We start from the raw sequence: 27,349 nt of genomic DNA, 5'->3' as shown, positions 1-27,349 counted from the left end.
TCCAACCACCAGCCTGGAAAAACAGGACGGACAAGAAGGAAAGGACTGAAAAGTCATTGCTTGTGGCACAGGATGAAGTGGTCTCCCTCATCCCTCACTTTGTGTCTCAGTAACTTGGAAGCTTCTTCCAATATACATCGTGATTTATCCCATAACCAGTCTCCTCTACTCCTCACCAGGGAAGCTTATATGAACCCCATCACTCCCCCAGACCACCAGGGATTTTTGTTATTAAACTCTTCAATACATTTGTGGCTCATTGTACATGTATTTTATATCTTTCTTCTTTTTATTTCTGGGTCAGAACCATAATCTTGATATTATCTGACAGATGGGATTCTTATCTTTAATATGACACCAGCAGCATGTTTTTAGGTGCTAGAGAACAGAAGATAGTGACACTCCTCCTGCAAACACTAAACTTAACTCATCTCATGTGAAGATGGGATGAGAAGAGTCATATTTGCCCGACTGTGGGGGACATTTTTGATTATTTTTTTCACTATGGTCCAATAGTCTAATTAATTTTGGGTCATGTCTGGGGTGTAAACAATTCTAGGAGTGTGAATTGTTTTGGGGTCTGGTTTATGGGTTTGGGTCTGATTCTTTTTAAAGGTTCTGGTATAAGGATCTGATTATACATCTTAGGGACCTAGTTCGGAGCTGATCCATTTTGGGACCTGAGTTCATTTTCTAATTAATAATAAGTTTCGGGGTCTGAGGTCGAAGGTCAAGTGTTGTATCTATTCAGCTTTTCCCATTTAGAAGGTAACATTACATTGTTATAAGCTCAGACCTTCCACAATCCCAGGTAAGTAGACCTTCACTTACCTCACTCTACTTCCCTTACCTTGCCCCCAGTCATAGTGATATTAACCCTTCAACTGCCTGACACGACTAGGAATGTTGCTATTAACCATTTATCACACACGCCGAGGATACAGCAGCTATAGAAAGGTCTTTGCCTGAAGCCAAACTATCAAATTTAGACTCCAACATTTTGGGTGGCTCCGCTAGATCCACCACCCCCTAACCCAGGTCTGTTAAATGGTCTGTAATCAGAACCAGACCAGGGAAAACACATCAGGAAGACTGGGCAGTACCGGTGTATAAAGCCCAGAGTCCTGTGTGATCCGGCTCATGTTCAGGTGTCACTTCTGGCCTTGTGACGTCCCCCTGTACCTGGCCGGGGGAGGGGGGGGGGCTTATTTGCCTAATAATAGCATGTAAATACAGGCAGAGCTCCCAGCCACAGGGCTCAGGTACACATATGAGCCACACTCACCTGAGTGCAAGGGAAACCGGGAAACAAGGCAATTAATGATTGGCAAACATCCAGAAATATAGATACAATAGTCCAATGTTTAACTAAGGCACGGACATTGCTACCTGGAGGAAGAAGAAGGAGGAACAATCCAGAGATATAATATAAGACTGCGGAGCCGGGGGAGAGAACACAATCACATTGGGACTGGATGGTTCCTGGAAGTATCTGAAGGTAAATGGATGAGACCAGTGCGGAGGGATTCCTTGTTACATTGTAGTTGGGGACTAACAGTCCCAGCATAATCTTCCATCCTGTAGGAGTGTATGGGGCTTACTGGTGAGACAATAGCAGAGTTTCCATTGTCTCTGGTAGATACTTTAGTCTGTGGTCACTGGTCAGATAAGAAACATTGTAGCACTTGTTACCTGTGTGATTCCGGGCACTACAATAAAGCTGTAACCTGGTACCTGTCCGGATGCTGAGGGCAAACACCAACCTGCATGGGGTGAGGAGGTCCAAACACCAGGCTCTGGATTGGACATGTGGGATGCAGAAAGTTGGTGTTATAAAGCAAACCTGGGTCAAAACTAGCAAACTATTGGGTCAAACTATTGGGTCAAACTATTAGGTCAAAAATTTTGAAAGGAAATCTAAAGGAAGCACCAAAGGATGGAAATAAATGTGGCACAATTACTATGCCCACTGGCACAGGGACGCAGGAGGGCAATGCCCAGGGAACCTTCAGCTATAATATTGAAATGGAGAACATGGATATTAAAGGGACAAGCACTAAACTGAGCACTCGGATCAGTGTCCTGACAAACAAACACATGGGAAAGGTGTTAGGACATATCGGGGGACATTAGTCATAGTCACAGCTTCGTCTATTTTAGTTCCTGATTTGTTCCTTTTCTTGTCTAGTAAGTTATGCTTGTTGGTGTTTTTCCATAGTTAATGCGTTTTGAATTGTTGCCTGTCCGATTCATTTGCGCCTAATTTGTCGCAAATTATTCCCCTACAAAGTAAATCTCATTTGTGACCAATAATGAAACGAGATTGAGAAAAGGCGACAGAACGTTCAGGGCTTCATTCAAGACGATATTAAGACGATAATCACTCAGAGGGATGATCCTGTAGAACAGTAGTGGCGAACCTATGGCACGGGTGCCAGAGGCGGCACTCAGAGCCCTTTCTGTGGGCACCTGGGCCATCACCCCAGCACACCAGACAGAGCTCAAAGAATCTTCCTGCAGTTGCAAGCCACTTAAAATGCTGCTTTCAGTCATATTTTGATACTGACTTCGCTACTTGGGACTGTAGGAAGAGGGAGAATAAGTAGACGGGGCCGAATTATCTTTGGAGGACCTCCTGCTGGCCCCACCATTCTCTGTGTACAGAGGGACACTGGAAAGAAGCTAAAATTATGCAAATTTCCCCTCCTTTCTACTGTGTTGCTGTCCTCAGGAGGCCAATATGATTGAAGGTTGTTGAAGAACAGGGAGCAATAAGTTACTGCTTTAATTTTTGGTTGGCACCTCGCGATAAATATTGGGGATTTGGGTTGCAGTTTGGGCACTCGGCCGCTAAAAGGTTCGCCATCACTGATATAGAACATGATGAAGTCGTTACTTGAGGCCATTTTAAAACTGCGCTTAAGGGCTTTCCATGGTGCATACAGTAACTTTTTCATTTGGGAAGCGAAAACCTTTGTTTCCAGTAATGAAAAGGAAGGTTTTTTTTTCCAGTGCAGCTGCTCGGAGTAGGGGAGTTTTTACCTTCTTTTGCAACTTTTTAGGTGCTAAATAATGATAGATGCTGCACAAACATCTGTACAACAGCCAATCACTATGTGAGATAAGACACATTGGGGCACATTTACTTACCCGTCCCGTCACGATCCTCGCTGTGCGTTGTCCGACGAGGAGTCACAGCTGCACGATTCACTAAGATCGTGCGTCCAATTTTCTGCATGTGTTGCTTCCCCGCTGAGGTCCGTCAGAGTTCACCTTCTTCTTCCCGGTGCATGTAAGTGCTGATCTTGCGACACAATTTCATTTTTAAATTCCGCAGGTTTGTCCGAATCAGCCGGGTTGTCCGACGTCTACACCCCCCCGATTTGTGTCACATCCAGGCTGGCGCTGATGCGACAAAATCCAATCGCGTGCGCCAAAAAACCCAGGGCAATTCAGGGCAAAAAGGTTAAAAAGTTGGGAAACCCGACAAACATGCGTCCGACAAACCCTTAGTAAATGTGCCCCAGAGACTCAAAACCACTAGGAGAAAAATTTTAGCCTCCACCCAAAAGAGTCGCAAATTGGAGACAAATCTATTAACTGCTCTGAAAAACGGCAAAAAGGACCCAAAAATGTATGACAAATGTCCCCATTGTTTGCTATATGACACATATCATAATGGATACAGAATGCTTGTTGGTAGTCATCAGTATGTACCATCATATTGGGGCAGATTTACTTACCCGGTCCATTCGCGATCCAGTGGCACGTTCTGTGCGGTGGATTCGGGTCTTCCGGCGATTCACTAAGGCAGTTCCTCCGACGTCCACCAGGTGTCGCTGCTGCGCTGAAGTCCGCCGAGGCCCGCCGGAATGCACGAGCCTATTCCTGGTGAAGGTAAGCGCGTGTCCCGCAACACTTTTTTTTTTAATGCGGCAGTTTTTCCGAATCCGTCGGGTTTTCGTTTGGCCACGCCCCCCGATTTCCGTCGCGTGCATGCCAGCGCCGATCACCACAATCCGATCACGTGCGCCAAAATCCCGGGGCAATTCAGGGAAAATCGGCGCAAAACATATAAATTTGCATAACCCGCCGGTAAAACGCGTTTCGGGCCCTTAATAAATGACCCCCATTGTGTCATATGTTTATTTTGTTGCTTTATTTTATGCATATTAGTCCTATATCTATGCGTCTTTAAAAACATATTTGTGTGCTCTGTACATATAAGATCAGTTTTTGGGTGATGTGTGTGTATGTTTATTCTTATTATTTTTATGTTTTGTTTTGACCAATACAAAAGTTAGTTAATAAATGTAATAAATGAAATATTCTAAGTAGTATAGTTACATGCTGTACATGGCATTAGTTGGTGCCGGTGCTTGTACTATACATTGAAGAGGGAATCTGGGGTAGGTACTTTAAATGGAGCCCAGACTGGGCACTAATATGGGCATGGAAATTAGTTGGGTACTTGGAGCACGGATGCTGGAAGGTGATGCCATGGGAGTGGACAATGCAAAGCAAAAATATTTAAAGGGAATACCTAAGAAAGTAGGGAGTAGCAGTGGGTAGTACCTGGGGGCTTGGGTGCTGAAAGGTGCTCCCTCTGGCCAACACTAGCATGGGTGACTGCAGCAAGGGCACAGAAAGTGTATATATGGGAATAGGTGGCATCAAACATACTAAAAGGTGTTACCTGGAGAAGGCACATACAATTGGGCACAAATCAGATATTCTATTAGGTGGTGCCATAGGGCAAACACTAATTTAGAAATGTTTGGCCACTACTGGATGATAAAAGCACAAGAAGATGGCACTATATAGGGCACCTATGGCAATTATTTATCATTTGGCACAAGGATGATGAAAGTCAGTGCCAGGGGCAAATACTAAGCTCCTCACCAGTGACCAGGGCATGGGAGGAAACATGTGGGGCATGGATGCTAAATGGGGGTCCTAAGGAAGAGAATTTGTGACTGATCAACACTTAAAGGGGATGATCAGGTTAAGGGATTTTCAGTGCAGATGTCGCAGATTTATAGTCTGCCTGATTTGCAGATTTCCAAAGGATAGAGGGAAATCTGAGCAGCTCGTCTGAACACATCCTAAGAATCTCGGAAACATGATAAAATCCCCATCTGTGAGTGTATATGTAGCACAGCCTGTATATATGTATATGTAGCACAGCCTGTATATATGTATATGTAGCACAGCCTGTATATATGTATATGTAGCACAGCCGGTATATATGTATATGGAGCACAGCCTGTATATATGTATATGGAGCACAGCCTGTATATATGTATATGTAGCACAGCCTGTATATATGTATATGTAGCACAGCCGGTATATATGTATATGGAGCACAGCCTGTATATATGTATATGGAGCACAGCCGGTATATATGTATATGGAGCACAGCCGGTATATATGTATATGTAGCACAGCCGGTATATATGTATAGGTAGCACAGCCTGTATATATGTATATGGAGCACAGCCGGTATATATGTATATGGAGCACAGCCGGTATATATGTATATGGAGCACAGCCGGTATATATGTATATGGAGCACGGCCTGTATATATGTATATGTAGCACAGCCTGTATATATGTATATGGAGCACGGCCTGTATATATGTATATGTAGCACAGCCTGTATATATGTATATGGAGCACAGCCGGTATATATGTATATGGAGCACATCCTGTATATATGTATATGTAGCACAGCCTGTATATATGTATATGTAGCACAGCCTGTATATATGTATAAGTAGCACAGCCTGTATATATGTATAGGTAGCACAGCCTGTATATATGTATATGTAGCACAGCCTGTATATATGTATATGGAGCACAGTCTGTATATATGTATAGGTAGCACAGCCGGCATATATGTATAAGTAGCACAGCCTGTATATATGTATAGGTAGCATAGCCTGTATATATGTATATGTAGCACAGCCTGTATATATGTATATGGAGCACAGTCTGTATATATGTATATGTAGCACAGCCTGTATATATGTATATGTAGCACGGCCTGTATATATGTATATGGAGCACAGCCGGTATATATGTATAAGTAGCACAGCCGGTATATATGTATAGGTAGCATAGCCTGTATATATGTATATGTAGCACAGCCTGTATATATGTATAGGTAGCACAGCCTGTATATATGTATATGTAGCACAGCCGGTATATATGTATAGGTAGCATAGCCTGTATATATGTATATGTAGCACAGCCGGTATATATGTATAGGTAGCACAGCCTGTATATATGTATATGTAGCACAGCCGGTATATATGTATAGGTAGCATAGCCTGTATATATGTATATGTAGCACAGCCGGTATATATGTATAGGTAGCATAGCCTGTATATATGTATATGGAGCACAACCTGTATATATGTATATGGAGCACATCCTGTATATATGTATATGTAGCACAGCCGGTATATATGTATAGGTAGCACAGCCTGTATATATGTATATGTAGCACAGCCGGTATATATGTATAGGTAGCATAGCCTGTATATATGTATATGTAGCACAGCCGGTATATATGTATAGGTAGCATAGCCTGTATATATGTATATGTAGCACAGCCTGTATATATGTATATGGAGCACATCCTGTATATATGTATATGTAGCACAGCCGGTATATATGTATAGGTAGCACAGCCTGTATATATGTATAGGTAGCATAGCCTGTATATATGTATATGTAGCACAGCCGGTATATATGTATAGGTAGCATAGCCTGTATATATGTATATGCAGCACAGCCGGTATATATGTATAGGTAGCACAGCCTGTATATATGTATATGTAGCACAGCCGGTATATATGTATAGGTAGCATAGCCTGTATATATGTATATGCAGCACAGCCGGTATATATGTATAGGTAGCACAGCCTGTATATATGTATATGTAGCACAGCCGGTATATATGTATAGGTAGCATAGCCGGTATATATGTATAGGTAGCACAGCCGGTATATATGTATAGGTAGCATAGCCTGTATATATGTATATGTAGCACAGCCGGTATATATGTATATGTAGCACAGCCGGTATATATGTATAGGTAGCACAGCCTGTATATATGTATATGGAGCACAGCCTGTATATATGTATATGTAGCACAGCCGGTATATATGTATAGGTAGCATAGCCTGTATATATGTATATGGAGCACAACCTGTATATATGTATATGGAGCACATCCTGTATATATGTATATGTAGCACAGCCGGTATATATGTATAGGTAGCATAGCCTGTATATATGTATATGTAGCACAGCCGGTATATATGTATAGGTAGCATAGCCGGTATATATGTATAGGTAGCATAGCCTGTATATATGTATAGGTAGCATAGCCTGTATATATGTATATGGAGCACAGTCTGTATATATGTATATGTAGCACAGCCTGTATATATGTATATGTAGCACAGCCTGTATATATGTATATGGAGCACAGCCGGTATATATGTATATGTAGCACAGCCGGTATTTGCTGCTTTCTAGTTACATACATCATACACATGGAGGCCGTCACACACAACGCAGCAGCTTTCTATCCTCAGGCTCAATATTCAGGAATGTAAAGGCTCAACTCAAATTAGCGAAACAGAGAAAATGAGAATGAGAATGATTTATATACAACATGTAGGAAACTTCACCCTGAGCTCAGAATATTACAGGGAACATTGTAACAATTGAAAATAAGTAACGGATGAATTAATTTCATTGTAAACAGAAGAATTTAGAGAATGAATCCTGGAAAACTGCTAATTTTTGGTATTTCTGTGTAGAGACGGAGGGAATGTGACACCTCGGACTCCGGATATAGTAAATATTTTTTATGGTTGAACAAGACAAAAAAATTTGTGTGCTAATATTCCTGTGTAGATACTAGAAAATTTTCTTCAAAAATATGAAACTATACTTAAAATTTTGGTACTGCCCAAGAGTAAAAGAAGGGAGACAAAATATTTCCAGTCTAGTGCATCCCCTAAAAGTGTCACAGTGGCCTCTCTGGGGCACATTAGATGCTTCATCTGTCCGGTATCACATCTGATTGATGTTTTATTGACTCTGATGAAACCAATCACCAAACTATTGTTCAAAAAGACAAAGCCAGAAGGATTCCTACTGTAGATAGATACAAAGACACCACAATGTGATTCTATTATTAACTGTGATGGAAAAACCAAGAGATGAAATGAAAAGGAGGAAAAAAACAAACAAAGAAACAAAGTATCAGCTCTAATATTTGTTTACTCCGGGCCCTTCTATTACACAAGGTCAGAAGCTCAGAAGGAGCCACTGATTGGGGTCAGGTGCGCTACAGAGGACTCTGACTCTGAGGTTGACCTGTTTCTACGCTACACTTCTACTTGTCTACAGTTTGGCTTGTTTCTAGACTACTCTTCCACAGGTGACGGATACAGACAAACAGAACAGGAAAGCCGAGGATAAGGACCAGATGGTTGTCAGAGGAGTAGTCCGAGGAGCTGAGGTCAGATACAAGGAAGCGCTAGGCATCCGTGATAATAGCGCTGTGAGCACTTACAGGTCACATACCTGGGGTTTAGATGAAGTCTACGGTATAAGGCGATGTAATATAAATGCTTTGGCCGTGTAACATTGTTGTGCTGTGCTGGTTGCAATAAAGGGGTTGACCAGAATTGATCAGTGATCAGCAGGCACCCAAATTGATAAGCTGTTCTCCAAACACAGGACCATGGAGTAAAAGCCAATCCCCAGGGACCCCAGATAACAAACGGTTCTCACAGGAAGACGTCTGAGCAATTTCACTTTCAAGGTTAGAAGTATTTGCTTTCTGACCTCCTTTACCTGACTTTAACCGGTGAGGCCTGTTCTGAACTATTGTCTGACTGTGCATGAACTTCATCTGCCCTGAGGTCGGCCAGTTCCTAGACTACACTTCCACTGATTCTGAGGTTGACCTGTTTCTACACTACACTTCTACTTACCATGAGATTGCCTTTTTTCTAGACTACTCTTCCACCTATCATGATATTTCCTTGTTTCTAGACTACTCTTCCACTTACCATGAGATTGCCTTTTTTCTAGACTACTCTTCCACCTATCATGATATTTCCTTGTTTCTAGACTACTCTTCCACTTACCATGAGATTGCCTTGTTTCTAGACTACTCTTCCACTTACCAGGAGATTGCCTTTTATCTAGACTACACTTCTACTTACCATAAGATTGCCTTTTTTCTAGACTACTCTTCCACTTACCAGGAGATTGCCTTATTTCTAGACTACTCTTCTACTTACCATGAGATTGCCTTGTTTCTAGACTACTCTTCTACTTACCATGAGATTGCCTTGTTTCTAGACTACTCTTCCACTTACCATGAGATTGCCTTGTTTCTAGACTACTCTTCCACTTACCGTGAGATTGCCTTGTTTCTAGACTACTCTTCCACGTACCATGATATTTCCTTATTTCTAGACTACACTTCCACTTACCATGAGATTGCCTTGTTTCTAGACTACTCTTCCACTTACCATGAGATTGCCTTGTTTCTAGACTACTCTTCCACTTACCATGATATTTCCTTATTTCTAGACTACACTTCCACTTACCATGAGATTGCCTTGTTTCTAGACTACTCTTCCACTTACCATGATATTGCCTTGTTTCTAGACTACTCTTCCACTTACCGTGAGATTTCCTTGTTTCTAGACTACTCTTCCACTTACCATGATATTTCCTTATTTCTAGAGTACACTTCCACTTACCATGAGATTGCCTTGTTTCTAGACTACTCTTCCACTTACCATGAGATTGCCTTGTTTCTAGACTACTCTTCCACTTACCGTGAGATTGCCTTGTTTCTAGACTACTCTTCCACTTACCGTGAGATTTCCTTGTTTCTAGACTACTCTTCTACTTACCATGAGATTGCCTTGTTTCTAGACTACTCTTCCACTTACCGTGAGATTTCCTTATTTCTAGACTACACTTCAATTTACCATGAGATTGCCTTGTTTCTAGACTACTCTTCCACTTACCATGAGATTGCCTTGTTTCTAGACTACTCTTCCACGTACCATGATATTTCCTTGTTTCTAGACTACTCTTCCACTTACCATGATATTTCCTTATTTCTAGACTACACTTCCATTTACCATGAGATTGCCTTGTTTCTAGACTACTCTTCCACTTACCATGAGATTGCCTTGTTTCTAGACTACTCTTCCACGTACCATGATATTTCCTTGTTTCTAGACTACGCTTCCACTTACCATGATATTTCCTTATTTCTAGACTACACTTCCATTTACCATGAGATTGCCTTGTTTCTAGACTACTCTTCCACTTACCATGAGATTGCCTTGTTTCTAGACTACTCTTCCACTTACCATGAGATTGCCTTGTTTCTAGACTACTCTTCCACTTACCGTGAGATTTCCTTGTTTCTAGACTACTCTTCCACTTACCATGATATTTCCTTATTTCTAGACTACACTTCCATTTACCATGAGATTGCCTTGTTTCTAGACTACTCTTCCACTTACCATGAGATTGCCTTGTTTCTAGACTACACTTCCACTTACCATGAGATTGCCTTGTTTCTAGACTACTCTTCCACTTACCATGAGATTGCCTTGTTTCTAGACTACTCTTCCACTTACCATGAGATTGCCTTGTTTCTAGACTACTCTTCCACTTACCATGAGATTGCCTTGTTTCTAGACTACTCTTCCACTTACCATGAGATTGCCTTGTTTCTAGACTACTCTTCCACGTACCATGATATTTCCTTGTTTCTAGACTACTCTTCCACTTACCATGAGATTGCCTTATTTCTAGACTTCACTTCCACTTTACCTATGCTTTGTCTTTTCCTAGACTACAATTCTACTTGCCTGGCGAATGGCTGGACCCGTGGCTACACTACACTTCCATTTGGCCTGTTCCTAGTTTACACTCCCACTTGCCTGGAAATTGGTTCTGTTCTTAGACTACATTACAACTTGCCCTAAGCTTGTCCTGTCCCTAAACTACACTTCCACTTGCCTGGAGATTGGCTTGACCTGTGGCTAGACTACAATGCCCCTTGACCAGAGATTGGCTTGTTCCCATGCTACATTTCACTTTAACCCTGCACTTAGTCTGTCCCTAGACTACCCACCCTCCCATTGGCCTGATCTTGTCCTATTCCTAGACTACACTTCCACTTGTCTTGAGCTTAGACTGTATCTAGACTACACTTCCACCGGCACTGAGCTTGACCTATAACTAGACTGCACTTCCACTTACCCTGAGCTTGGCCTATACCTAGACTACACTTCCACCGACACTGAGCTTGACCTATAACTAGACTGCACTTCCACTTCAACTACTATTCCACTTGTCTTGAGCTTAGTCTGTTCCTAGAATACATTTCCACTTGCCCTGAGCCTGGTCTATTCCAAATCTACACTTCCATTTGCCCAGAGATGTCCAAGTTCCTGAGCTACTTTTACACTTGATCTAAGCTTGACTTTCCTAGTCTAAACTATCACTTGCCCTGAGCTTGGCTTGTTCCTAGTCTACACTATCACTTGACCTGAGCTTGGTTTGTTCTTAGACTATTCTTCTACTTGACCTGAGCTTGGCCTGTTCCTAGTCTACACTTTCACTTGCCCTGTTCCTAGTCTACACTATCACTTGACCTGAGCTTGGCCTGTTCTTAGACTATTCTTCTACTTGACCTGAGATTGGCCTGTTCCTAGTCTACACTATCACTTGCCCTGTTCCTAGTCTACACTATCACTTGCCCTGTTCCTAGTCTACACTTTCACTTGCCCTGTTCCTAGTCTACACTATCACTTGACCTGAGCTTGGCCTGTTCTTAGACTATTCTTCTACTTGACCTGAGCTTGGCCTGTTCCTAGTCTACACTATCACTTGCCCTGAGCTTGGCCTGTTCCTAGTCTACACTATCACGTGACCTGAGCTTGGCCTGTTCCTAGTCTACACACTCACGTGACCTGAGCTTGGCCTGTTCTTAGTCTACACTATCACGTGACCTGAGCTTGGCCTGTTCCTAGTCTACACTATCACTTGTCCTGAGCTTGGCCTGTTCCTAGTCTACACTATCACTTGCCCTGTTCCTAGTCTACACTATCACTTGCCCTGTTCCTAGTCTACACTATCACTTGCCCTGTTCCTAGTCTACACTATCACTTGACCTGAGCTTGGCCTGTTCTTAGACTATTCTTCTACTTGACCTGAGCTTGGCCTGTTCCTAGTCTACACTATCACTTCCCCTGAGCTTGGCCTGTTCCTAGTCTACACTATCACTTCCCCTGAGCTTGGCCTGTTCCTAGTCTACACTATCACTTGCCCTGAGCTTGGCCTGTTCCTAGTCTACACTATCACTTGCCCTGAGCTTGGCCTGTTCTTAGACTATTTTTCTACTTGACCTGAGCTTGGCCTGTTCCTAGTCTTCACTATCACTTGACCTGAGCTTGGCCTGTTCCTAGACTATTCTTCTACTTGACCTGAGCTTGGCCTGTTCCTAGTCTACACTATCACTTGCCCTGAGCTTGGCCTGTTCCTAGACTATTCTTCTACTTGATATCTCTTGACCTATCACCAAACCCATAAATAAAAGGTAATGACTTGGTGGTACAGTCCAGATCTGTAAGGGTGGAGATTGAAAGGGTAAAAATCAGGAGAGCCCCGAGACCACAGCCCAAGGTCCAGCCACTAAGGTGTCACCTGCTTTATTAAATCTAAAGCTGGGTCTGGGTTAGTCACAGGCTCAATTTTCTGATTTCTTTGGTAAATGCCCATTCACTCCGCGTCTCATCTACTTTCCCTAACTTTGTGAAGTTTCTCATTCAGCAGTTTCAGATCTTTATCCCGAGAAGAGATCAATCAATTGTATAGAATTTCTAAAACCGCTTCATCTACAAAACACGGAAACCATTAATGACCAAAGATCCCGACTAAACATTTCTGTCCTGAGAGCGATATTTCCTCCATCTTGGAGCTCTTAATCTTATTGAGCGGCCCAGGTCCTAAATCTTTACCTAATGATCCGCAGCAGAAGCCAAACAACTTTTTAGCCATTGATTTCTGCTGCGGAGGACTAAGTAGATTGATTTTAATGCACTATATAATACAATTACACCTCCAGGAGCCGCTGCCTTGTCAGACGCCTCTGCAGGCTCCGTTAGCTTTAATCTGCTTTAATTTGATTAGAAATAATTTCTTTGGGGGAAGAGTGAAAAACACTGAGATTTATGAATAGAAAGAAGACGACGCGGAAGGGAACGAACCTGACAACACCTGAACCATCACAGGCTCCATAACCCACATATAACCCAAATATAACCCAAATATAACCCAAATATAACCCAAATATAACTCAGATATAAGCTGCCAGCATCCGGAACTGCTCAATATCTATCTATCTATCTCCTATCTATCTATCTCCTATCTATCTATCTATCTATCTATCTATCTATCTATCTATCTATCTATCTATCTATCTCCTATCTATCTATCTATCTATCTCCTATCTATCTATCTATCTATCTATCTATCTATCTATCTCATATCTATCTCATATCTATCTATCTATCTATCTATCTATCTATCTATGTATCTATCTATCTATCTATCTATCTATCTATCTATCTATCTCCTATCTATCTATCTATCTATCTATCTATCTATCTATCTCATATCTATCTATCTCCTATCTATCTACCTATCTCCTATCTATCTATCTATCTATCTATCTATCTCATATCTATCTCATATCTATCTATCTATCTATCTATCTATCTCCTATCTATCTATCTCATATCTATCTATCTATCTCCTATCTATCTATCTCATATCTATCTATCTATCTATCTATCTATCTATCTATCTATCTATCTCCTATCTATCTATCTATCTATCTATCTATCTATCTATCTATCTCCTATCTATCTATCTCCTATCTATCTATCTATCTCCTATCTATCTATCTCCTATCTATCTATCTCATATCTATCTATCTATCTATCTATCTATCTATCTATCTATCTATCTCCTATCTATCTATCTATCTATCTATCTCCTATCTATCTATCTATCTATCTATCTATCTATCTATCTCCTATCTATCTATCTATCTCCTATCTATCTATCTATCTATCTCCTATCTATCTATCTATCTATCTATCTATCTATCTATCTATCTATCTATCTCATATCTATCTATCTATCTATCATCTATCTATCTATCTATCTCCTATCTATCTATCTCATATCTATCTATCTATCTATCTATCTATCTCCTATCTATCTATCTCATATCTATCTATCTATCTATCTATCTATCTATCTATCTCCTATCTATCTATCTCCTATCTATCTATCTATCTATCTATCTCCTATCTATCTATCTATCTATCTATCTATCTATCTATCTATCTCCTATCTATCTATCTATCTATCTATCTATCTCCTATCTATCTATCTATCTATCTATCTCCTATCTATCTATCATCTATCTCCTATCTATCTATCTATCTATCTATCTATCTATCTATCTATCTCCTATCTATCTATCTATCTATCTATCTATCTCCTATCTATCTATCTATCTATCTCCTATCTATCTATCTATCTATCTATCTATCTATCGATCTATCTCCTATCTATCTATCTATCTATCTCCTATCTCATATCTATCTATCTATCTATCTATCTATCTATCTATCTATCTATCTATCTATCTATTTCCTATCTATCTATCTATCTCCTATCTCATATCTATCTATCTATCTATCTATCTATCTCATATCTATCTATCTATCTCATATCTATCTCATATCTATCTATCTATCTATCTATCTATCTATCTCCTATCTATCTCCTATCTATCTATCTATCTATCTATCTATCTATCTATCTATCTCCTATCTATCTATCTCATATCTATCTATCATCTATCTATCTATCTCATATCTATCTATCATCTATCTATCTATCTATCTATCTATCTATCTATCTATCTATCTATCTATCTATCTCCTATCTAGCTATCTATCTCCTATCTATCTATCTCCTATCTATCTATCTATCTATCTATCTATCTCATATCTATCTATCTATCTATCTATCTCCTATCTATCTATCTATTCTATCTATCTATCTATCTCCTATCTATCTATCTCCTATCTCATATCTATCTATCTATCTATCTATCTCATATCTATCTATCTATCTATCTCATATCTATCTCATATCTATCTATCTATCTATCTATCTCATATCTATCTATCTATCTATCTATCTATCTATCTATCTATCTATCTATCTATCTATCTATTATCTATCTATCTATCTATCTCCTATCTATCTATCTCCTATCTATCTATCTATCTATCTATCTATCTATCTATCTCCTATCTATCTATCTCCTATCTCATATCTATCTATCTATCTATCTCATATCTATCTATCTATCTATCTATCTATCTATCTATCTCATATCTATCTCATATCTATCTATCTATCTATCTATCTCATATCTATCTATCTCATATCTATCTATCTATCTATCTATCTATCTATCTATCTATCTCATATCTATCTATCTATCTATCTATCTATCTATCTATCTATCTATCTATCTCATATCTATCTATCTATCTATCTATCTATCTATCTATCTATCTATCTCATATCTATCTTTCTATCTATCTATCTATCTATCTATCTATCTATCTATCTATCTATCTCCTATCTATCTATCTATCTATCTATCTATCTATCTCTTATCTATCTCATATCTATCTATCTTTCTATCTATCTGTTCATGCTTGTCTATTGCATATAGATCATCTATCAGTTATCTATCTGATATTTATACTGTAAATCATGACAATACACACCAAAGTGATTGATACCTAAGGGATTAATTGCTTGTCTGGGGAAGCTGAAGGTTTAGACGTAAAAAAATCCCTGGTGGTCTTGTGTTGCCAAGGATTTAGTGGGTGAAAGTAAAAAGTTTAACAAAATATTACCGGAGACCTGGGAAGTGAAGTATCAAAATCCCCAGTAATCTAGGGGATAGTTTATGATTTTTGGACTGGAAGTTAATTGTCCCATCTCTTGTAGGACAGGGAAGTAAAGACTTTAATGGCAATATCCCTGGTGGTCCGAGACAGTGAAGGGTAATTGTACCATCCCCTGTAACCTGCAGGAGTTCAGAATGTAAGGATAACATCCCTGTTTGGCTGGGGATATAAAACGTTTCATGATTACATCCCTGGTGGTCTAGGGGAGTGAATGATTTATTGATAAGATCCCTGTTGGTCATCTCTGGGGCAGATTTACTTACCCGGTCCGTTCGCGATCGTTCTGCACTGGAATTCACCGGGCCAAACCAAGTGAAGGTAAGCGCGTCCCAAGCAACACTTTTTTTGCTTTAAATGCAGCGTTTTTTCCGAATCCGTCGGGATTTCGCTCGGCCACGCCCCCCGATTTCCGTCGCGCGCATGCCAGCGCCGTTGTGCCAAAATCCGATCGCGTGCGCCAAAATCCCGGGGAAATCATCGCAAATCGAAAAATATTCGGGTAACACGTCGGGAAAACGCGAATCGGGCCCTTAGTAAATGACCCCCTCTGAGTCATCTACTAGAGGCCGGCGTAGAGTGTGAACAGCGCCTGAGAGAGGGAGGAAGCCTATTATAAACCTCCTGGGGGCGCTATGGGCCTCAGGGCACCTGCTGCAGGTAAAGAGACTCTATAGACTCCTCCAACTCTGAGAATTGCTTGTAGTTCTGAGTATTGGCGGCCTGTAATCACCCAGGAATGCTGTAACTACCAGGTAAGTGACCCCCCTGTACACAGACAGCAGTGCCGAGCTGTAAATGACACATAACATGGGTCCTAAGTGTCACTCACATGAGCTGCATCCACACAAGGATCACTTCCTCCACCCTCGGGCTCCAGGGACTCTATAAATTACCGTGAAATTATTGCTACATTGCTGGGAAGGGTTATAATACAATGTAACTCCACTCAGCCAATATCCTATGAGGATGTGCATCTATCTGCCTTGTAATACGACATGACACCTGCATGGGGCGCTATAGTATCCACCATTACAGTGTATATACTGGATCTACTGTGCCCTATGACCTGATCCTGCAGATTCAGCCCATGGACATAGACAGGATTTATTTCATCTCATGTAAGGGGGGTGGGGGGGCTTCATGTATTCACCCCCCGGGCTGGACCTCTGCAGCCTCCATAGTCATTCGTTCACCTTTCATCTGTTTTATGACTCCTTTACCTGTGGAAATGACTTCAAAGAAACCAGAAAAATCTGCTGTTTTATGGAGCTGAAGATTATTGTGTTTTCTTGGCACTTTGTATCTTTTTCGATGCAGTTGGTCAATTTGATGGAATTTTGTACATATTCTTTAATCTAGTTCCGGATCCAAAATTTGCATCACAGCCCCCCCCCCCCCCCCCGCCCGCGCTCCATTATATTACAGCCATTCCATAGACCCAGAAGGACCTGCTTCCCTCCCCAAGTGTGTGATCACTAGTTCTGCCCCCCTATATCTGCCCCCTCAGAGATATATGAATGGTGTCTTGATGTGTGATTAGAGGACCTTTTGCAATCTAAGGTTCCTGAACCAAGGTGTGACCCCTACTCTCTATGTATGTCCATGGTCAGAGATGTGACACTAGTATCTACCAGGATCTACCTGCAAGTATCTAATCTTATAATAAAAAAGTCTCTTTTCAGTTGATCTAAGAACGGCAAGGATGATCCATTGGGCCACATTTATCAGTACCAGTGCAGTGTGTACTATGTGCAGGGTATACTATGTGTAGTGTGTACTATATGCAGTGTGTACTATGTGCAGTGTCATGTGTAATGTGTAGGGGGCGCTAGGTTAATCATAACTGGCGCCAGTCTTCATGAATCTGGCGCCCCCTGTGTTGCTCCGGAAGTGGCACCAGCTTTTTTTTTGTTGTAGAATTGTGGCGCACGTCAGTGATAAATGTGGCACAAATTTGCGCTAATCAGTAACAGCCCTTATAGGTGACATTTTTTTGTCTTGTCGGACACAGAGCAGCCGCGGCACAAAACTGGCGCAGACACTTAATAAATACATGTACAAGCAGTTTGCACGTTCTTTCTATTGCAAAGTCAGACACAAAACTGGTGCAAACACTTTAATAAATGTGGCCCATTGGGATATTACTTAACACGGCGCATGACGGTTTTACTTGTGCGGCTCCGCTTGACCTCGCCTGTGATTTTCGTTTGCTAATTTTCTTTATTTGCTTTAATTATGACCCTTGTATAAAGCCAAGTCAGGAGATGATAGACAGAAGCAGAGATAAAAGTGAGTGAATGGAAGGTCAGAAGCAGCGGAACAGACGCTAAACTTGGCTCCTGCGGTATTCAGGAAATCTGGTAGTTTGCATTCGCCGGGCGCCATATATCAGCGCGGGTCGTAACAAGCACCATCACATCTCCGGTCCATTCATAACTTTATAGAACTTTGTGACAAGGGGCCAATTTTAGAACATTCTATAAAGTTTTTTTACTTGTTTTTTGTATTTACGATTGTCCTTGCCCTAAATTTAGATTAGGGATGGCTCCCGCGTCGCGGGTGACATGACCCAGAGCTGAACATAGTCGGTGCAGCTTCGGGTGGCTTTCTGGTGCCTCTTACCACTTGCATCCTGCAGCATCTGGTCACAAGACCCTCTGGTCCTTCTGGGTCCTTTAATGAGTTCAAAGATTTAAAGGGCCTGTGAAACCTCATGTAACGTGTCCCCCAGACCCTTTGATGTACCCCCCATCCCACTAGGAGGTGCCTGAGCATTAAAGTCCCCAGATCCAGTGCAAAGATGTGTGTTCTGATTGTACCCTATGATCCTGCCCTCTGTTGACCTGATTCTAATTGTACCATGGAGAACTGGTACCTGTCCGGACCTTCAGCTTGTACCATGGAGAACTGGTACCTGTCCTGACCTTCAGCTTGTACCATGGAGAACTGCTACCTGTCCTGACCTTCAGCTTGTACCATGGAGAACTGGTACCTGTCCTGACCTTCAGCTTGTACCATGGAGAACTGCTACCTGTCCTGACCTTCTGCTTGTACCATGGAGAACTGCTACTTGTCCGGACCTTCAGCTTGTACCATGGAGAACTGCTCCTTGTCCTGACCTTCAGCTTGTACCATGGAGAACTGCTACCTGTCCTGACCTTCAGCTTGTACCATGGAGAACTGCTACCTGTCCTGACCTTCAGCTTGTACCATGGAGAACTGGTACCTGTCCTGACCTTCAGCTTGTACCATGGAGAACTGTTACCTGTCCTGACCTTCAGCTTGTACCATGGAGAACTGCTCCTTGTCCTGACCTTCAGCTTGTACCATGGAGAACTGCTACTTGTCCGGACCTTCAGCTTGTACCATGGAGAACTGCTACCTGTCCTGACCTTCAGCTTGTACCATGGAGAACTGCTACCTGTCCTGACCTTCAGCTTGTACCATGGAGAACTGCTACCTGTCCTGACCTTCAGCTTGTACCATGGAGAACTGCTACCTGTCCGGACCTTCAGCTTGTACCATGGAGAACTGCTCCTTGTCCTGACCTTCAGCTTGTACCATGGAGAACTGCTCCTTGTCCTGACCTTCAGCTTGTACCATGGAGAACTGCTACCTGTCCTGACCTTCAGCTTGTACCATGGAGAACTGCTACCTGTCTTGACCTTCAGCTTGTACCATGGAGAACTGCTACCTGTCCTGACCTTCAGCTTGTACCATGGAGAACTGCTACCTGTCCGGACCTTCAGCTTGTACCATGGAGAACTGCTCCTTGTCCTGACCTTCAGCTTGTACCATGAAGAACTGCTCCTTGTCCTGACCTTCAGCTTGTACCATGGAGAACTGCTCCTTGTCCGGACCTTTGGCTTGAACAAGCAATAATGAGAATAATAATATACATGGCTCAGGCACCTTCCTGCAGGGTCCCTCGGCCGCATTTTTGTCGGGTTTCCCGACTTTTCGGGGATCGCACCGGGGATTGTGTCGCACGCAATCGGTTTTTGGCGCATTGGCGCTGGCTTTTTATGTGAGGGGGAGTGCCGTCAGACGACCACACAGATTCGGACTAAGCGCGGGATTTAATATTTAAATTTGTGTCCCAAGCCACGCACTTACATACACCAGGAAGAAGAAGGTGAACTCCGGCGGACCTGATCGGGGAAGCGACACATGCAGGATATCAGGTGCACGATCTTCTTGAACCGCGGCAGATCTGCATTCTGGCGGACATTCCGGATAGGGGATTGCGCAGGACTGGGTAAGTAAATGTGCCCCAATGTCATTAATTACAAAAAGGAGCATAAATAATTTGCTTTTATGCTTCGCAATATTTTATTTGAATTTCTAAAGTAGGCGAGTAACTACATCTCCCATGATCTCTCAGTTCTCAGTAACAGCTCCTGCCACTCAGCCTCTGGTAGAAACATTTTAAATAACCACTTATGACCTATTAGCTTATATTTTAATGACCCCCTTGAATATGAATTATGCTTATTTCTGGAATATCCCTTTAAAAGGCATTTACCATGAGGATGTAAATAGGTGTTAACGGAGCCTGGAGCCCTTCTGGCTCATTTGCATACAGTCTTTCATCCTGGTCGTAGATGTCCTTTAACTATCCAGTGATGAGAGAGGATTGGAAGTAGAATGATGTACAACAAAGAAGAAAGGAGGACGACCACTGGAGAGTAGAAGTAACCTGGTGCCCATCATTGCTGGTCACAGACTGTCAGCATCGCCTTCTTCTACTACAAATCATCTATTCAGTTTTATTCAAGTTGAAAAAAAACCCTGATATTCTCCCAAAATTTGGTTTTCCAATGGCAAGAGATTAGTCGCCCATTACAAGAAGGTAACAATCCTGCAAAGTCCATTTTAAGCAAATTCTGCCCCCCGAATGTAGCACTGAAGGGTAATTATAACCCAACAAGGAAACCATCAGCAAGCAGCCTGTCCCCTCTGCACCTGGTACCAGGTCTATTCCCAGTTATCTACAATCTTCCCTGCTGCCTGTAACCTGATTGTCCTGTAGAGATCACCTTGGAGCACCATTACTCCTCATTTTACTGTTGTCTCTTTTTTAAAATTTTAAGCAAATTAGAAGCAAATTTATTTTTAAACAAATTTTCCCAAATCCCAGTTGGCGGGATGTGGCTCCCATACGCTGCGCTGGGCTATTTGCATAGTAAATCTGCGCTGCTGCAGTAAAATCTTGTGTAGGTGGGTCCCATGGAGGGCGCGGTGATACATTGTTATATTATGGAATGTTTATAAATATGTAACTGTATACAATGGGCCACATTTATCACTTGTTTTTTCTGTTGTTTTTGCGCCTTTTCGTTTAGGCGCACCGCTTTTGCGCTATTTTTGCGATTAAACGTCAAATTAGCCGCGGAGCTAAAATAACCACCTTTCCTTCATCTATCGTTCAATTCCAGATGTTTTGCTGCGCCTAATGATATTCATCACGTGCGACTTTTGCATTTAGGCGCAAAAACGGGCGCAAAAACACTCCAGCCCGAAGGTGGCGTTATCTGAGAAGAAAGCACTGAGCCCCTTTGCAGAACAGCTCATTTCTAGCAGCAAAGCTCAGCCAGACACTGGAACAGATAATAGATACATTAGATACATTACAGACACTGCAACATATAATAGATACATTAGATACATTACAGACAGGAGCAGCAGACTCTATTTACAGTTCATCACCTTCTATTTACAAAATATTCTGCAAAACCTGAGCTCACAGCAAGAGAGGAGAGAAGTTTGCACAAGTTTGCAGAATTTTGCAGATACTACAAACAAGTGTCCCCCATGTAATTCTGCACGGTGTCTGAGGGGGATATTGTGCAGAATTACAGGGGTGCAGCAGGAGACCAGCACTCCCTCCAGGAGAAGCCCCAGCTGAGGAGGTCACTGGGTGCTGGGTGTCACACACCTGGGTGCTGCTGAGGAGGTCACTGGGTGCTGGGTGTCACACACCTGGGTGCTGCTGTGAGTGTTATCTTCATTCTGGGCTGTGGGAGAAGCAGAGAGGAGCTTGTAGCAGGATCACATGTAACTGCCCGAATCTAACATTGTGCCTAAACTGCGCCTAAACTGTGTTAAAGTAAAGTGATTAATAAGAGGCAGAAAATATACTTATCACAGATGGTTGTAGCTTGTGATAATTCTGGCAAAACAGTGAGCCTGAATTTAGGCGCAACTACTACACTTAGGCGCACAAAAGTGATAAATGTGGCCCAATGTATCTCTTCTCTCTCCCTCCGTAGCCTCCAGCCATAATGCCCATCCCCGGGGTGTATCAGAAGGTGGCAGAGGGGCAGCAGTCCCAGAGGAAAATCGGGACTGTCGAGAACCCCAAAAAGTTCAAAGGACAAGATTTCAACAGCATCCGGGACCTGTGCATCAGCAGGAAGCAGCTGTTTGAGGATGACATGTTCCCGGCCAACCTCTACTCCATCGGAGAACGTCTGCTGTCCCAGGACAAACTGCTGAGCATCAAGTGGAAGAGACCGACTGTGAGTCTAACGAAAATCATGATATTTTTAATTATTTCACCTAAATATGGAAATTTCCTCAAGTTTTTCGACCCAGGTCCCATCTCCATCACCAAGACACTACTAGTGGGACTGTTGATCCACCCAAACCAAGAGATGAGGCGGGAGGCAGTTAGGACACAGGTGGAGGTCCGGGTGATGCCTCAGTCATTAACCCCTTCCCGACATTTGACGTAATAGTACTGCATGGCGGGAGGTGCGTTCCCGCAAAATGCAGTATTATTACGTCAAGCTTCTGGCCCCGGCTCCTGAACGGAGCCGGGGCCAGAAGCTGCGGGTGTCAGCTATATATTATAGCCGACACCCGCTTCTAACACCCGCGATCGGAGATTTCTCCGATCGCGGGTGTTAACCCCTAACACGCCGCGGTCGCGCTGACCGCGGCGTGTCAGAGGCATTTAAATCTAATAGAAGTTGAATCGGACCCCCCCGCGGCGCTTACCGGGGGGGTCCGCTGCTCCGATCGCAGCCCCGGGACTGCCGGTGCCCGGGGCTGCGAGATCTTCGTCCGGAAGCCGGGTCCCTGCCTCCTGGCAGGACCCGGCTGTAAGACACTGGGCATGCGCAGCATGCTCAGTGTCTTACATTACACAGTGCAATACATCTGTATTGCACTGTGTAACCTGTATAAAAGCTTGAACAAGTGATCAGAAGATCACTTGTTCAAGCTTAGATGTCATTACCTGTAAAAAAAGTAAAAATAAATAAATAAACGTTTTTTACAATAAAAATAAATAATAAAAGAAAGTGAAAGTCCCCCCAAACACCACATTTCCCTTTACACAAGTAATAAAGTATAAAAACCACTAAATCACGAAAACCCCCCACTTATTTGGTATCGCTGCGTCCGTAACAATCTGTACAATAAATCCTAATCATAATTGGACCCGCTCGGTGAACATGGTAAAAAAAAAACCCCAAAAACTTGCCAAAAATTAAAACTTTTTATCAAATTGCTTTACAAAAAATGTTCTAAAAAGTGATCCGAAAAAGTTACAAGCACCAAAATGATACCAATAAAAAGAGCAACTTGTCACGCAAAAAATAAGCTTACAACCAGCTCTGTCAACTAAAAAATACTATAATTATGCCGCTATAAAAATGGCAATACTAAAACAAATGCAATTTTTTCTATTCTAGTTTTCCTTCAATAAAATTGGACAAATAAAAATAAAACTATATAAATGAGGTATCACCGTAATCATAGTGATCCGTAGAATAAAGATAATATATTATTGTTATGCTACAGTGAACACCCCCCCCAAAAAAATGCTAAAAATCCAAAACAAGAATTGATGATTTTATTTTCCTCCACACGTAAAAAGTTAATAAAATTGCTTCAATAAGCTAAAAACCCACTAAAATTAAGTTTTTTTACAGTGCATCTCGTCTCGCAAAAAATAAGCCCTTATTTGTCTAAATTGCTTAAAAAAATAAATAAAGATTGTATAGCCTATTCCCAACGAGCGTTGTTATAGAACGGTGCGGCGGGTAGTGACTTTCCAACACCGGTCAGGGTAAGACGGCGGCTGTTCACTGATCGGGGTAAGATGGCGGCTGTTCCTGACAGCCATCCATCCTGCCCCATGGACCAGAAGGGTTACGTCCCCCCCACACACCCCCAGTTTATTATCGCTGCTATTGGCTCATCAATTCAGACAAGCCAATAGCAGCGAATTTACTTATGACGTCTGTAATACCGGTCACCATGTCTGTAGACACGGTGATCGGGGCAGGGTGGCGGCTGTTCCTGACAGCCACCAATTTTGCTTTGCGGTCCAGAGGGGTTTTGTTGCCCCCCTCTGTCCATGTTTGTCGCTATTGGCTGGTCGATTTGGTCCAGCCAAAAGCAGCAATATTCGTCACAATGGGCATCGCTAAGGTGAATAAGAGCAACACTTGGCTATAATTTCCCTACTAAAACGAAGATATGGTACAAAAGCGCTGGCCGTGCACAATGTACAGATTACGCTGTACAACTCTTACGAGCTGTTCCAATGTGCATGTCCTGCCGTATCATTTCTCCGTTTTCAAGAGGAAGATATTAGGAAACTAATATTGGGACAAGAAGGACACGGCCCCAGTATCTCTGGTTTAGATGTTCCTGTGTTTTGCTAGGACAGCATTTTCCCGGTGAATTCTGCTGCTTCTAATGGTAGGACTCAATAAAGAGTCTGTTCCAAAAGAGAAGTTAGGATGGACACTACATACTACTAAGAGACCTGCGACACCTCCAGAGTGACAAAAGTTTAGTTGGTCCCCTGGTATATTCTACCTCCTTATACGCAACACATTCACAATTCACGCCCAAGCTGTTGTGAATTAATTTCGGTAAAATGAATAATTGTAGCAACTGTTATGTCCCGTTGCTCCCTGTACCCCTCCATTATTTCATAAGGGGCGCCACATAACGGGCACTGAACTTTCCAGAAATAATTGCAATTTCCATCTTGGACTCCATTGCACATCGTATTTGGAAACCACCTATATGTTCAAAATGCTCATTTCACCATGTGTATTACACTATACCACATATTACACCTTGCTATATTCCCCAAGGGGTGTACATTCAACAATTAGGGTCACTTTTCGGGTTTTCCACTACGGCTCTCCAAATGTATCCTGACACATGTGAAGGATTTCTTGCAAATTTGGCCTCTAAAAGACAAACATCCCTCTTTTACTCTACTGTGCGCCCATAAAGCATTTTATATGCACATGTGGGGTACTTCTACACTCGGGAGAAATAGTTTTACACCTTTTTTGGGGTTATTTAATATATTATCCCTTGTGGCTTACAAAAATTAGCGGTAAAGTGACATTTATAGGAAAATTTTCACCTTTTTAATGTTTAGGGCCTAATTGGATCATTCACCTGTAGGGGCAAATACATATATTACACATTGCAAAATTCTCTAAGGGGTGTGCGTTCAAAAATTAGGGACACTTTTCGGATTCTTCTCTGTTTTATACCACTAGGGTTCTCCAAATGCATGTCAAACATTTCTGTCAAATTTGGCTTCTAAAAGGCAAACATTCCCCTTTCCTTTTACTGTGCACCCATACAACATTTTATATACACGTGTGAGGTACTTCTACACTCGAGAGAAATAGGTTTACACATTTTGGGGGGTTATTACATTTTTTTATCCCTTGTGGCTATAAAAAATTAGGGGTACAATGACCTTTATAAGAAAATGTTCACCTTTTATCTATTTAAGTCCTAATTAAACCAAACACCTTTACGGACAAATACACATATTACACCTTGCTAAATTCTCTAAGGGGTGTGCTTTCCAAAATGGTGATACTTGTTGGGGTTCCGCTCTGTTTTGGTATTACTACGGCTCTCTAAATGCATCCTGACACATGTAAAGGATGTCTGTCAAATTTGGCTTCTAAAAGGCCAACGCCCCTCTTTCCCTTCTGAGCTTCACTGCGTACCCATACAACATTTTATTTGCATGTGTGGGGCAATTTTATACTTGGGAGAAATGCTAGTACACATTTTTTGGGGTTGTTTTATCTTTAATGCCTTATGGGATACAAAAATTAGCCGTAAAAGTGACTTTTTTGGGAAAATGTTCACCTTTTTCCTTTTAGGGACCTAATTGAAGCAAACACCTGTAGGGGAAAATACACGTATTACACCTTGCTGAATTCTCCAAAGGGTGCACTTTCCAAAATGGTGACACTTGTTGGGGTTCCCCTCTGTTTTGGTACCACTAGGGCTCTCCAAATGCATCCTGACACATGTAAAGGATGATTGTCAAATCTGGCTTCTAAAAGGCCAAAGCCCCTCATTCCCTTCTGAGCCCTACTGTGTACCCATACAACACTTTATATGCAAAAGTGGTGCAGTTCTGTGCTTAGGAGAAATAGTTTTACACATTTATGGGGTTGTTTCATCTTTTATCCCTTGTGTCTTACAAAAATTTGGGGTAAAAGTGACTTTTTTGAGAAAATTTTCACCTTTTTTCCCTTTTGGGGCCTAATTGAATCAAACACCTGTTGGGGAAAATACACAAATTACACGTTGCTAAACTCTCCAAGGGGTGTACTTTCCAAAATGGTGTCTCATGTTGGGGCTTTCCTCTGTTTTGGTACCATTATGGCTCTCCAAATGCATCCTGACACATGAAAACTTTTTCAGCCATATTTGCCCTGCAAAAACGAAACAACGCTCTTTCCATTCCAAGTGCCCCCTGTGCCCGTACAGCATGGTACAGTGACAAAATGGGTATTGGCATACTCAGGAGGAATTGCCCTAAACATTGTAAAATGCATTTTCCTTTTTAACCCATTGTGAAGGTGCAAATTTTAGTGTTCAATGAATCTATAGTAAGATAAAATTACATTTCTCTAATTTCACTTTCATTTATCTTTCACCCTCATGAAACACTAATAGGGTTAACAAAATTCCCAAAGGTTGTTTTGAATATTTTGAGGGGTGTAGTTTCTAAAATGGTGTCATTTGTGGGGGTTTTCTGTCATGTAGGCCTTATAAAATCACTTCTAACTAAATTGACCCTCCAAAAGTAGGTTTTGATGATTTTCGTGAAAATCTGAAAAATTGCACCTAAAGTTATAAGCCTCCTAACATCCTAAATAAAGGAAAAGATGTTTGAAAAATGATGCCAAGTTAAAGCAGACATA

General features: G+C 41.8%; 1 protein-coding gene across 1 annotated transcript in view; it reads left to right on the top strand.

Moving 5' to 3' along the window:
• The first annotated feature begins 1,258 nt into the window (after positions 1 to 1,258).
• The window catches only part of LOC140120936 (calpain-13-like), a 110,129-nt gene continuing 84,038 nt past the window's right edge, over positions 1,259 to 27,349 (top strand). Inside the window, exons 1-2 of the mRNA XM_072139981.1 lie at positions 1,259 to 1,498; positions 22,406 to 22,654. Coding sequence (XP_071996082.1) covers positions 22,418 to 22,654 — 237 coding nt within the window. The 5' untranslated portion in view covers positions 1,259 to 1,498; positions 22,406 to 22,417. The remainder of the gene's footprint in view (positions 1,499 to 22,405; positions 22,655 to 27,349) is intronic.

Source organism: Engystomops pustulosus, chromosome 3 (assembly GCF_040894005.1).
Source record: "Engystomops pustulosus chromosome 3, aEngPut4.maternal, whole genome shotgun sequence".
NCBI lineage: Eukaryota > Metazoa > Chordata > Amphibia > Anura > Leptodactylidae > Engystomops > Engystomops pustulosus.
Note: the sequence above shows the minus strand (reverse complement) of the source record. Positions and strands in the feature narration are given on the sequence as shown.